This window comes from Amblyraja radiata, chromosome 4 (genome assembly GCF_010909765.2).
Source record: "Amblyraja radiata isolate CabotCenter1 chromosome 4, sAmbRad1.1.pri, whole genome shotgun sequence".
NCBI lineage: Eukaryota > Metazoa > Chordata > Chondrichthyes > Rajiformes > Rajidae > Amblyraja > Amblyraja radiata.
Genome location: NC_045959.1, coordinates 73,608,777 through 73,622,478, shown reverse-complemented (window position 1 = coordinate 73,622,478; position 13,702 = coordinate 73,608,777). Strand labels below are relative to the sequence as shown.

The 13,702-nt window shown below is 40.7% G+C and overlaps 1 protein-coding gene across 1 annotated transcript in view; it reads right to left on the bottom strand.

The window, feature by feature from the left end:
• rp1 (RP1 axonemal microtubule associated) overlaps window positions 1–13,702 on the bottom strand; it is a gene marked incomplete at its 3' end in the record, with an annotated part of 207,287 nt that overhangs the window by 16,413 nt on the left and 177,172 nt on the right. Inside the window, exons 31-33 of the mRNA XM_033020391.1 lie at window positions 8,137–8,356; window positions 7,158–7,312; window positions 5,098–5,176 (exon numbers count right to left, since the gene is read on the bottom strand). Of these exons, the coding sequence (XP_032876282.1) occupies window positions 5,098–5,176; window positions 7,158–7,312; window positions 8,137–8,356 (454 nt within the window). The remainder of the gene's footprint in view (window positions 1–5,097; window positions 5,177–7,157; window positions 7,313–8,136; window positions 8,357–13,702) is intronic.

The following is a 13,702-nucleotide window of genomic DNA, read 5'->3' as shown; positions in this document are numbered from 1 at the left end:
ACAGGGGGGAGAGAGAGAGAGAGAGAGGGATAGGGAGAGAGAGGTGGGGAGAGAGAGGAGGGGAGAGAGAGAGAGGGTGCCTTTTTACTTCAACCCAAACAACCATTTGCAGGCAGTGCTTTTTTCCCTCAAACTAACCATATTTTCATTTTCAAACCACATTATGGGTACTCACAGCTGTGGAGACATTTGTTCAGTGTTATTCAGAGCTCTGATTGAGGCACACCACTTGCAGAGACTGATTGAGGCACACCACTTGCAGAGACTGATTGAGGCACACCACTTCCTGGTTTTATAGTCCCTCCCCCTCCCTCCAGCAGGGGCAGCAGAGAAAATGGGGAATTTTGTAAAAACATGAATATCTCTGTCATTTTTCATCGACGGGATAAATCCTCGGCACACATGCGGCGGAGGCGGGCTCTGAGCGCGGTGGCCAAAAATGACGGCCGTAGGGGGCGGCGTTCTCTCGGAAATCGCAGCACAGAAGGCCAAAAGCGGTCAAGAACAGAGATTTAGTAATATAGATATGTGTGTGTACTTGTGAGTATGTGTGTATATATACAGGCATACTGATTTTTTTTCTCTCTCGTTTATAATATTGTTTAGAGTGTACTATGTTTACATATTCTGTTGTGCTGCAGCAAGTAAGAATTTCATTGTTCTGTTTGGGACATATGATAACAAAACACTCTTCACTCTTGACTATAAGATCATCTCATCCTCCTGCACTCCCAGCCTGTTCACACTCACTCTATAACTCAGACCCTCGAGTCCTGGAAATAATCTAGTAAATCTTCTCTACACCCTTTCCAACATAACAACATCTTTCCTATGACATGGTGCCCAGAACTGAACAGAATACTCTAAATGCAGACTTCCCAAAGGCTTATAAAACTACACCATGACCTCCCATTTTCTATACTCAATGCTCTGACTGATGAGGGCCAATATGCCAAAACCCTATTGATCATCCTATTGATCTGCAACTCCACCTTCAAGGAACCATGCACCTGGCACTCAACGATCCCTCTGCTTTACAACACTCCCCAGAGGCCTATCATTCACTGTGTAGTTCCTGCCCATGTTAGACTTTTCAAAATTCAACACCTCACATTTCTCTGTATTAAATTCCATCAACCATTCCTCACCCCATCTGGCCAACCAATCCAGATCCCTGCTGCAATTTTTAACAACCATCTTCACTGTCTGCAATATCATCTGCTTTTTAATTATCTGCAAACTTGCTAATCTTGTCATGTACATTCTCATCCAAATCATTGATAAAGATGACAAACAGTAATCGAGTCATACAGTGTGGAAATAGGCCCTTTCGCCCAACTTGCTCACACTGGCCAACATGGCCCAGCTACCCTAGGAAGAATAAAGGGATGATTAGATTCTCTCTTGTTGGAGATGGTCATTGTCTGGCATTTTTATGGCAGCAATTTTGCTCATCAGCCCATGCCTGAATGTTTAGGTCTTACTGCACACAGAGATGGTTTGGTTTACTTATTGAGGAGGTATGAATAGAATTGAAAGGTGGAGAATTATCAGTGAACATCTTCACTTCTGACCTTATGATGGAAGTAGGATCCTTGATAAAGGCAACTGGACATTGTTGAGCTTAGACATTATTCTAAGGATCTTGCAGTGGATATGGTTGAGATGATTGCTCTTCAATGACCTTTCTCTCCCACCTCACCTTTGGAATGTAGCTTTTCGATTTATAATCAGGAGCCAACTAATCCTGATGAAAACAATACTACCTGCTACAGATCTCGTTGGAAAACTATGTTCTTCAGGATTCAGGAAGTTCAGTGACTGGTGCTGCAAACTCGGTGATGGACACTGAAGTTCCCGAACCGGCCAACATTTTGTGCCTTTGTTACTATCAATACTTCTTCAAACCGTTGTTCAATTTGAATCAGCAGAGTTTCATCAGTTGAGGGAGGATAGCAGTAGTTTGAGCAGCCTGACATTTGTAACTTATTGGCGGCACAGTGGAGCAACGGTAGAGTTGCTGCCTTAGGGGCTTGTCCCACCAGCGTCTAGCGCGACCAAACGTGGTGGCTTGAGGCGTACGGCCTCGCGGAGCAGGTCCCAATTCCAACCGCGGAGACGTATGGAGTTGTGCGGGGCTGGTCCCGACATCATACTCACCAATCATCTGGGCAGGAGACGGGCCAACTGAATTTGGACGTCGCACGGCGTCGGGCAGTGATGTCATCACGCAAAGGCATGCCGGGAGGTGACGTCATCGCACAATGCCACGCGCTGGGCGTACGGCGTCAAGATGCTGCATACGGCGTCAAGACGCTGCGTACGATGTCGAGACGCTGCGTATGCCTAATCGAGGCGCTGCGTATGGCCTCAATGCGGCTGCGGGTCGATAGGCCGTTGTCGTGCAAGATTTTTCAAGCCCCGCACAACTCCATACGCCTCCGCCGATTGAAGTGGGACTGGCCCCGCGAGGCCGTACACCTCAAGCGACCACGTTTGGTCGCGCTAGACGCATGCTATCGCATGCTGGTGGGACAGGCCCTTTACAACGCCAGAGACCCGGATTTGATCCTAACTGCAGGTGCTGTCTGTGTGGAGTTTGTATGTTCTCCCTGTGACAGGGAAACATAGAAAATAGGTGCAGGAGGAGGCCATTCGGCCCTTCGAACCAGCACCGCCATTCATTGTGATCATGGCTGATCGTCCCCAATCAATAACTTGTGCCTGCCATCTCCCCATATCCCTTGACTCCACTAGCCCTTAGAGCTCTATCTAACTCTCTCTTAAATCCATCCAGTGACTTGGCCTCCACTGCCCTCTGTGCAGGGAATTCCATAAATTCACAACTCTCTGGGTGAAAAAGTTTTTTCTCACCTCAGTCTTAAATGACCTCCCCTTTATTCTAAGGCTGTGACCCCTGGTTCTGGACTCGCCCAACATTGGGAACATATTTCCTGCATCTAGCTTGTCCAGTCCTTTTATAATTTTATATGTTTCTATAAGATCCCCCTCATCCTTCTAAACTCCAGTGAATACAAGCCTAGTCTTTTCAATTTTTCCTCATATGACAGTCCCGCCATCCCAGGGATCAATCTTGTGAACCTACGCTGCACTGCTTGGACCGCGTGCATTTTTTCCAGGTGCTCTGGTTTCCTCCCACATTCTAAAGACATGCAGGTTTGTAGGTTAATTAGCTTCTGTAAATTGTCCCTAGGGTGGCGAATAGTGTATGGTGCTCGCTGGTTGGCATGGACTTGGTGGCCTGAAGGGCCTGTTTCCACACTGCATCTCTAAACAAAACTAAATATAATTTAATGGCATGTTAACAATCCACATCCAACTGCTCTGCAGAATAATAGGAAGGAACAGGCATTGGCCCTGTTGATGATTGATTGTGGAAAGAAACATTGAATAATCAAGCAAGAATTCAAAAGGTCTCATTATTCTGTCTCACAATACAATTCTCAGCCCCCTGATGGTTGTCTACCCCTCACAGAGCTGGACACCATTGGCTCCAAATCATTAAGGTTGCATGCAGTGCAGGATTACTAACAGTTTACCACTGCCTTAGCTAAGGTTGCATCAGGTAGGAGAAGCTGACAGGTGAGGCCTGATATACAGCAGGGCCTTTGTAAGTGAAAATGACAGGCTCTATTTTAGAATTGCTTTGGGAGCTGATAAACCCAACCTCAGCCTCACAGGCTGTCAAACTGTCAAGGAGACTTAATGTCGATGAATGTCTAACATTTACAACCGTTCAAAGGCAGTCAAAGACTATTAAAAATTTAAAATAAGCCTGAAATATTTGTAACATTTCTAAAATTTTAGAAATAAAGCATCAAAAAACCCCCCAATAAATTACATTTCTATCAAAATAATTAAATCAATTTGCAATCGTTCCATCCATAACAATTTTTTCCAATTGCAATGAATGGGTCTGCTAGACAGGGTAACCTGATGCAAGTTTATGCACTTGCACTTTATGTGCAATGTGACGAATAAACCCGTATTGTATTGTATTGTATTGTATTGTATTGTTGTTTACTAGGGAGATTTCCCAAGCTGAATGAAGGAAAATCTGTGGACATTTGGAGGTTTATGCTTCAATGCTGGATTTAAACAGCAAAGCGCAGTAGACCCAGCAACAGCTATCAACAGAGAACAAATTTGAGACTTAACCTTTGCACCGAAGTCTTTAATTTCTGGCAGCTCTGTGCAGAACTGCTGGCTTTTATTCAGTAGATCTACGCCGCTAAATATCCCTTGCTCTTATAGAATTCTCTGTAGCTGGTTCAGAATTGTGAGCATATAACACAGAGAATTACTAAAGTGGCAAATAAATAAATAAATCAACTTGAGCGATTAACTTTTGAGATTAAATGGAATGTAAGTATTGGGGGGGTTTAGAAAGAAATGTATTTCTGACTTCACCATTAAATCCTACTTGGCAATTCTGTTTACCAATATTATAGTCATTCAGCTTAGTTGAAAATAAATGGAAACAATTAAAACAATGAAATAATTGCTTTAAATAATTGCTAACAGAATTGCTAATTAACCAACAGAAAACCTGTGGTGCATATGTGTGGTATTTACATGGATTCTAAGTGTTTGAAATTGTGATAAAATCAGCAGACTAAATCCAACCATAAGGAAGTGATAAACCATTTAATGTAAGCCTGTTTAAAATTTTGAACGGATCAGTGATATATTAAATCATGACCAAAATTAAATTTAATCAGGGAGGTATACTTTTTGGAAAAAAATCATAATACTAATTAATTCATTTTCAACTTATTAATACACTGGTTAATCATATTAGCTTTTCATTTTTAAGTTATAGCACAGTCAACAATCTGTCTTTTGTTAACGTTGATAATAGTTGCCTTCAGTAACAAAGTAAATGGTGAAAACATAAATTCGAATTTTATCAGCAAATTGTGTTACTATTCGTAAAAGTAGCATTCTGCAAAACAGCAGTTGCTTGGTTGCATAAGCTTGCATATAAATAACTATTAGAACTAGGCTCTTGTCCCTGTGATTTTCCTCTGCATATTAACTAGGAGTTCAAATGTAGCTAAATCGATTACACCGTACCTGCTTTCACACCATCATGTCCAATTACAATCTTTTTAAGTATTCCAACAGAAACTGCCTCAAGAATGAAGGTGTCTATCTGTGAGACAGAAAAATAATTTGCAGTAGTTGCAGTACAATTATTGAAAAATAAATTGAAAGAAAGAGAATTGTGAATCCACTCTGTTCATATTAAATCATTAAATGCTGTGTGGACCTGGACCACAAGGATTGTGAGCTGCCTTGCCAAGTCAAGTTTATTGTCAAATGCACAAGTATTATGAGGTACAGCGACCATAAAAATATTGCTTGCAGCAGAATCACAGGCACAGTAACACTGATTCAGCCAACACACAAAAAATAAACTATACATAAATTACATTAATTCCACAAGACAGTGAAAAGAAAAAGACATTGCAAAAAAAACCCAAGGCATTAGTGCAAAAATATGTTCCCCTTAGTGCAAGGGTTGTCCGTGGCATTCTGTTACTAAATGCTCTTTTGTTTGTTTTGGAAATGCAATATGGTCAATTTTTATGAAATTACATTCGGCAGTTTGAAATAATGTTTTGGTTGTATAAATCTTGTCAGAGTGATAAAATGTCAATAATATTCTATTTCCTTGAATATTGCTTCTGGCTTTCATCAATTCACAAACAAAAAATTTAAGGAGCTGAAGTGATAAATTCTGAGATGAAGTCCTGAGGTAAAGCAAAGTAGAAAATTATAAAATCGTTAATATTTTCACTGGACTTTTGTGGGATACAATTTTGGAACAGAGTCCAGAGTGGTCAATTGTCATACGTCCCGAAAAAGAATGATTAAATTCCTACTTGCAGCAGCACAACAGATATAATACTGTTGAATTGTTGCTCGGGTAGCAGAGTTTACATCACTATTATAATAATGACCAAAAAGAATTACAATTTTAATGGTTAAAAGCCTTTCAAATAGTGTGATTGTACCTGGCTCGACCACTCGAGGGAGCCACTGTGGCGCAGCTGGTAGAGCTGCTGCCTCACAGCACCAGAAACCCGGGTTCAATCTTGATCTCAGATGCTGTCTGCGTGGTGTTTTCACATTCTCCCTGTGTCCCTGTGGATTTCTTTCAGTTTCCTCCCACATCCTAAAGATGTGCGGATTTGTAGGTTAATTGGCTGCTGTAAATTGGCAATGTTGGGAATGGATGCAAAAGTGGGATAACATAGAACTTGTATGAACGGGTGATCGGCGTGGTAGGTTGAAGGGCCTATTTCCATGCTGTATCTTGAAGTCCATATGTACTCTTGTACAGGATCCTATGTCTCTCTTGAACTGTAGAGAATAAGATAAGTCAGGCACTCTGCAGACTTCAGATGCAGTGCCATTTTCACACAATTTTTGGAAGAGGGGTAGGGCAGGAAAAAACATTACAATTAGTTAAGTAACCCATCTGGAGGCAATTGGCCCCTCAGATCCTCTGACAATACCCCGGGCAGGGTTTCGAACTTCATCAAAAAAATGTGGAAGCTTTAACCCTTTGGTTGAAGTCTGGTTCAGTGTCCAAGGCCTGCGTCATTCATAGCTTTCATATGTATATTGCATTCAAATGAGCACTGTATTTGAACATAGGCCCAACAGTCTCTACGCAAAAACAGGGCTGCATGGTAGTGCAGCGGTAGAATTGCTGCCTTGCAGTGCCAGAGACACGGGTTCGATCCTGACTGTGGGTGCTGTCTGTATGGAGTTTGTACGTTCTCCCTATGACGACATAGGCTTTCTCCAGGTGCTCCAGTTTACTCCCACACTCCAAAAACGTGCAGGTTTTTGCTAACAATTGTAAAATGTCCCTAGTATGTAGGATAGTTTTAGTGTACGGGGATCGCTTGTTAGTGCAGGGCCAAAGGGCCTGTTTCCCGCTGTATCCCTAAACTAAACTAAACTAAAGTACCAAGGTTCTCAGTCTAATTTATTGTTATGATTTTGATACAGTTATATTACATAACACATAAAAATAATGCACATTGTAATAGAATTTACAATTGTTTGTTTATGCTGAATCTACTTTTTGTGTATTAAATATTCTTGTTCCATTGTATTACCTGCTCTTTTTGAAATTTTATTTGACTGTTTTGCGACTTATGTAGTTTCCGTTTGCCTGTGTCTCCTCTTTCACCAAATATGTTGATGAAAACATCATCATCGGTGTCTGCTTCAGGTTTGTCACCGGTAAACACGTGAACATGATAAAGCAGTACTATTCCATGTAGAAAAAAACATTGATAATTGCCGATCATAAATGCATGAAAAATACATGCTGAAAATACATTTGATGTTATGACATATTGCTCATTGAAAATTTAACAGAATACACAACTTAACTCTTGAGCTCATTGTACCCCCTTTCCCACAGTGGCAACGTCTTCCCTGATATACAGTCAGCGGCATTTATTGTCTGCTCAGTCATTTTCTCCCCGATCTCTCCTGCTGCATCATTGCCTTCTTGAACTTCATTCACTTCCCACTGCCATTGCACTGCCCCTTGCCTTTCATTCCTGCCCCCTCAACGTTTGACTGATTACCCTTGGCCCCTACTCCTTAACCCACTGTCCCCATGCCTCTCTACTCTGGTGTATGTTTCCACCTTTGCCAAAAGTACTTCAAAGGACACCATGACCTTCAGCTGCTGGTGTGCAGGAGAGTTTCGTTTAGGTTTAGGCTATCACATGCACCAAGGTATAGTGAGAAGCTTTGGTTTACATGTTATCCAATCAATTCAGATAATACTATAAATATATTCAAGTTAAACTCAAGTACAATAAATAGAGCAGAGAGAAAGATGCAGAGTGCAGAATATAAATCTGATCATTGAATGAGATGGCATAGAAGAAGACCATTTGACTCAGTATGCCAGTGCGGCCTCTTGTAAGTGTTATACAACTATTTCCATTCCTCTGCCCTTTTTCTTCCTTGCAAGTATTTATATAGATCCAAGAACCGACATTCGAGGTTGAGGAACTACAGGGTTGCCAACATATGGAATCTTCTCAAAAACAAAACTAATACCAATGCAGAACATACCCGGAAGTGGCTTTTCTCCTGGTTTGCTTATAGGAAATTCCCTCCACACATCTTCATCATCTTGAGTCTCGTCAAGCCAACGGTTGACAGGAATACTGATAATCCGTCCGGTTTTTACTTCTTTCATTTTTATATCATCCACAAACCAGCCTGGTTTCTCTCCAACATTGTCATGGCCGATACGAATTTTATATAGCTCCCCAACATCAGTTGGATTAATCTGAGCAAATAAAAAGTAACATATAGTAAATTAATTCTTTAAATAATACTATCAATTGTACAAGTGTGCCTGATGCCATCCTAGAAGGATAATTTATAAAAAATAATGCTGACTGAACCACTTTCCTGATATTACTTCCAAAAAGCCCAATAGTATAAATTCAGTCTTTAGTAATAAATCAAGAGATGCATTTACAATAGGCATGATTACCAATATTACCAATGAGTAATATACATTTCTGGCTGAAATGTCCATATATTTTGGACTTCAAACATCAGCATGTGTAGTAGCTGTTAAATGCTTTAAAGAAAACAAATGACGTGGTGAAAGGAATTCTCTTGGGAATTTTTCCTGGTGCTTCTCTAACTACGGTAGGTATCCTTGGCAGAAGAAGGTAGTGTTGCATTGGTCAGATTCATTGGGTCAGATTGAACTGACTGACAGTCAGTGGACCACAGAATATCTTGCACATTTGTGCACCAATGCAGAATTCTGAAATTAGTTTGAAGTTAGATGTGGGTGTGACTGATCTGCTGCTCTGCTGCTCTGCTCATGGGCTCATAGTTAGCACTGGTGTGCTGAGTAGTGGGGCTGGATGTATTTCACATCTGGTCTCTCAGGAAGATGGCTGCATATGGAAAAAGTCAAATACGTGTAAGTGCTTCATTTTTGTACTGATGTGTTAGTATTTAAAAGTTTAGTTTAGTTTAGAGATACAACGCGGAAATATGCCCTTCGGCCAACCGAGTCCGCACCGACCAGCAATCCCTGCACATTAAAACTACCCTTACAATAGGGGCAATTTTCACATTTATACCAAGCCTGTACATCTTTGTAGTGTGGGAGGAAACCGAAGTTCTCAGAGAAAACCCACACAATCAGGGGAGAACGTACAAACTCCGTGCAGACAGAACCCGTAGGCAGGATCGATCCTGGGTCTCTGGTGCTGCAAGTGCTGCAAGGCAGTAACTCTACTGTTGCGCCACCATGCCGCCCAGAAAAGTGATTTTACTTAGATTGACTTCATCTTTTAATTTACAAATTCATTTCATGTTTTTAATTAGTTTATGTTAAAATTCCAGTAGTCATTAGCTACCTTGGCCTTCTTAGGATGGGTCTCAGTGAGACACTGCCTGAAGTTTACTGGCCAGCTAAACAGTTCCTCTTTGTGAGACACCTCGAGTTCAAAAGGTCAGCTCATGTGATTCTCCACATCCGGAAATTCCAAGTCAGATAGAAAACTGAAGATGGTAAGTTCAGGTGTTGGGATGGATCTAGCACAATCCGATTTGTTTACTCAGATCAGTCTGTGAACTTATTTGCAAGTACAGTGTATGAATTCATCTCCTATTTAAAGAAATCAAGAGTAGAAATTCACCCTCATTTGCACACGCAGGAGTAGCTAAATGGTGTACTCCAGCGATTCAACTCTATTGAAGTCACAGAACAGAATTACAGAAGCCACTTTATTATATGTTTGACAACCAAGGGTGGATTCCTCCAATGCGGTGTTTAAGATCTTTGAATCAATCAGGAAGCCTGTACGCATTTTCCTTTAAAAAATATAAATGCACTTTTGTCAGTTGCTTTAAAAAAAGGAATCTCGCACTAACAACACATGCGGTTATGAAACTAACTCATTCCTGGTAACTGCATTGAAAATCTGGCACTGGTATCTTCCTTCTTCATTAGATCACTGAGTGATGTAATCCTTTGTGTTGTACTGATAAGGTGTTTAACTTTACTTTCAGAGTGTGTGAGTAGGCAGTGAATAAATGAAACAGATGGTAAGGCATAAATCATTTATCAGAATAGAATGGAAATGTGAAACACACAGGAAGAAAAGTACATAAGAACATAGGATGAGAAGGCCAATTATTTACTAAGCCTGCTTCACCGTACATTGATTTAATGCACCTAAATCCACATTCCTGCATTGCCTCATATTCCTATTGCCTTTGGAATTCAATGCTATATCGTCTACATTGCTTATAATGCTGCATTCCTTGCATTTTGGCAAACCTGCATTTATTGCATTTTATCCCATTATCTTTTGTTTTGCAGCTATACCAAATAGTTATGGTCCCAACATATTATTAAGGGATGACATCAGTCACATCCTGCATCTGTGCAGAATTTATTGATTTCATTAACTTAATCACAAACTTCAAACACACTTGTACTGTCTCTGACACCTCACCACTTTCTTGATCTCTTTGTCTCCATCACAGAGGACAGACTATCAACTGATATCTACTATAAACCCATTGACTCCTTGGTTGTCTTGGTTGCACCTCCACCCAACTTTCCCCCAGCAAAGACGCCGTCTCCTACTCACAATTTCTCGCCTCTGATGCATCTGCTCCCAAGATGAGGCTTTCCATTCTAGAATATCTGAGATGTTGTCTTTATTTAGTAAACGTGTTTTCCCCCTGCTGTCACAGATAGACCCCTCATCCACATCTCCTCTCTGTCCTGTAGTTCTGCTCTTGCTCCTCCTCTCCTCAGACAGAACAAAGTTTGAGTTCCCCTGATCCACACCATTCACCCCACCAGCCTCTGCATCCAACGCATCATTCTCTGACATTTTCATCAACTTTAACAAGATCCCACCAAACCCCTTCCAACACCTTTCCCTCCCCAAACATCTTCCCATCCAAACCCCTTTCCACCTTCTGCAGAACTGCTTTCTCGGCAACTCCTTGGTTCATTCACCCCTTCCCACTCAAACCATTCCCTTCCTGGGTACTTTTCCCTGCAACTACAGGCGATGCAACACCGGTCCCTATACCACCTCCTTCACCTCCATCAAGGATCCCAGTAGTCCTTCCAGGTAAGGCAGAGATTCACATACACATTCTCTAATTTCAGCTATGGCATCCGGTGTTCCCAATGTGATCTCCTTTATGTCAACGAGACCAAGCATAAAATTTGGCAACCATATTTCAAAAACATTTGTGCTCAGTCCACCAAGGCCTACTGTATCTCCTAGTTGCTAATCGTTTTAACTCCCCTTCTCAATCCTATATGACCCTTCTGTCCTGAGCCACCTCCATTGCCAGAGTGAGGCTACCTACAAACTGTAGGAACAGCATCTCATATTCCACTTGAGTAGTTGATAACCAATAGTATGAACATTGAATTCTCCAAATTTAGCTAACTAACCCAACCCTCCAGCCCTATCCCAGTCTCCCTCCCCCCCCTCTTTTCTCTGTGCCCCACCTGTATTTGCACCCATTTTCCCACCCCCACTCCCCTCCCTTCAATCTACATTCCTTCTTCTAGCTTCACAATTCACAACTCTTCTTTCCTCATCTTACACCATCTGTCTTATCATTGGACTTTGTCCAACCATCAACCAATCAAAATATCCCCTTACCTGTATCCATCTATCACTTGCTAAGTTTTGTCCTGCCCCTCCTCCTCTCCTGCAGCTTTCTTCCTCACCACCACAATCAGTGTGAAGATGGGTTCTGACGCAAAATGTTACTACCCATGTTCTCCAGAAATGCTACCTGACCCACTGAGTTACTTCAGCACTTTGTGTCTATTCTTACCTTCAATCACTACCCACAAACTACTTTCAATTCCATTAGATTGAATTCTACATTAGTCTCTTGTGAGAAACTTTAGTAAAATCTGTTTGATATTAGAAATAAAATTCATAAAATGTATTCCCCCCCTTTAGTTATCTCTTTGAAAAATTCAATCGCATTCAACAGAAATGACATACTCTCCAAATACATCCAGGCCTTCCATGAAAATTCTCAAAATATTCAATTATTCAATCCTTCCAGACTCCAGTAATTTGCCAACAATAGAAATCAGGCCAATTGATGTGTAATTCCCCTGTTTCCCTCTTTCATTTTCAGTAGCTAGCAGACATAATTATCCAATCTGTAAGAGTAGTGGTTCCTGAATTTAAAAAAATAAAATTTATAGTCAGGCTTTCTACAATGCTCACGTACGCTTCCTATAAAACTGGATGGAACCCGTCTAGTCTTGGGTAGTTTGCTCTTTTGCACCATCTATGGCTCATCATTGACAAAGTGGTGAGCCACCCATAGACATTGCTGTCCTACTCATTACATCAAGATTTTCCAAATCCTCCAGTGTGTATAAATAATCATAAGAGGATCCCGCCCACAAAAGTGCTGAGAAAAAATTAACAAGACCCTTAATTGGAGTTCACAAACAATTAAAACATTCAGAACTGCAAACAAATTTCAAACTATTAAATGTATTTGATTTGCTTCAAATATTATAAAACCACAAACACTTATAAAAAAATTAAAATGCTTAAAGTAATTAAACAAGTTTACATAAACAATTAAAATAATTCAAATTAACTAAAACTTTTTTTTATGCAGCTGTTCCTTTCAATTCAAACAATCAGGTCTAATTTAAAGTACACTTTCCCACCACATTCCCCTCTGAAAATGGTGGGTAAATGCAGGACACCACACCTCATCAATAAAAGCACTGGTCTCTTCTAGATATGTTAGGCTTTAAATGTTCTATTGCTACTTTGATTGCTGATGTGAAGTAATTATTCAACCTAAATATCACTTCTTTATTTTTGATTACAATAACACTTGTAATTATTAATATTGCTTCTCACCTACCTCCTTTCACTATTACATTTAATTAACAAGGCGTCTCCACTCTTGCTGCTATTTTCCTTATCTAATATAGTATATTTATTTATCGTCCAAACTATCTTAATAACATGTCTTAGTCATTGCTATCTTATCAAGAAAGGGGTCTGGAGGAAGGTAAATTGGAGAAACATTTGGCTCAAAATTCATCCCTGAAGTTACTGCAATATGGTGCTACCAATTGGAGGTGAACATCTGGACATTCATCTAAAATTGGATAGGATAGGCATGCGCTTCCAGACATTTGTTATTTTAATATTCTGTCCTGAACCCATTCTGATGACTTTGTCCACAGCCCCTACACTCTTCCAATGAACCTCAAATGGACAAGGAACACCCCATTTTCTGAGAAGGCATAATATTCATCTTCTTAGGTGATCCTTTGGAATCATGGATAATTTACTTCCCTTACACATGGATTCTGAGGAGGCTGATGTTCACGATCCACATACTCTCTAACAAGATGCTTCCTTTGGCAGATTATTAGAGCGGCAGGTGGTAAATTACTTCTGCAATTTCCGCCACTCTTCCATGTGCTCATCGTAAGAAGCACGTTGTTCTCCGTAATTTCCCAGATACTCCTTCCCCATTTTGAGAAGTCATGCTCCCAGCAACACTCCACAAGTAGGTGAGGATGTTATATTTCATGTAGGCGTTAAGAACAACCTTGAAGTGGGTTTTTTCTGAC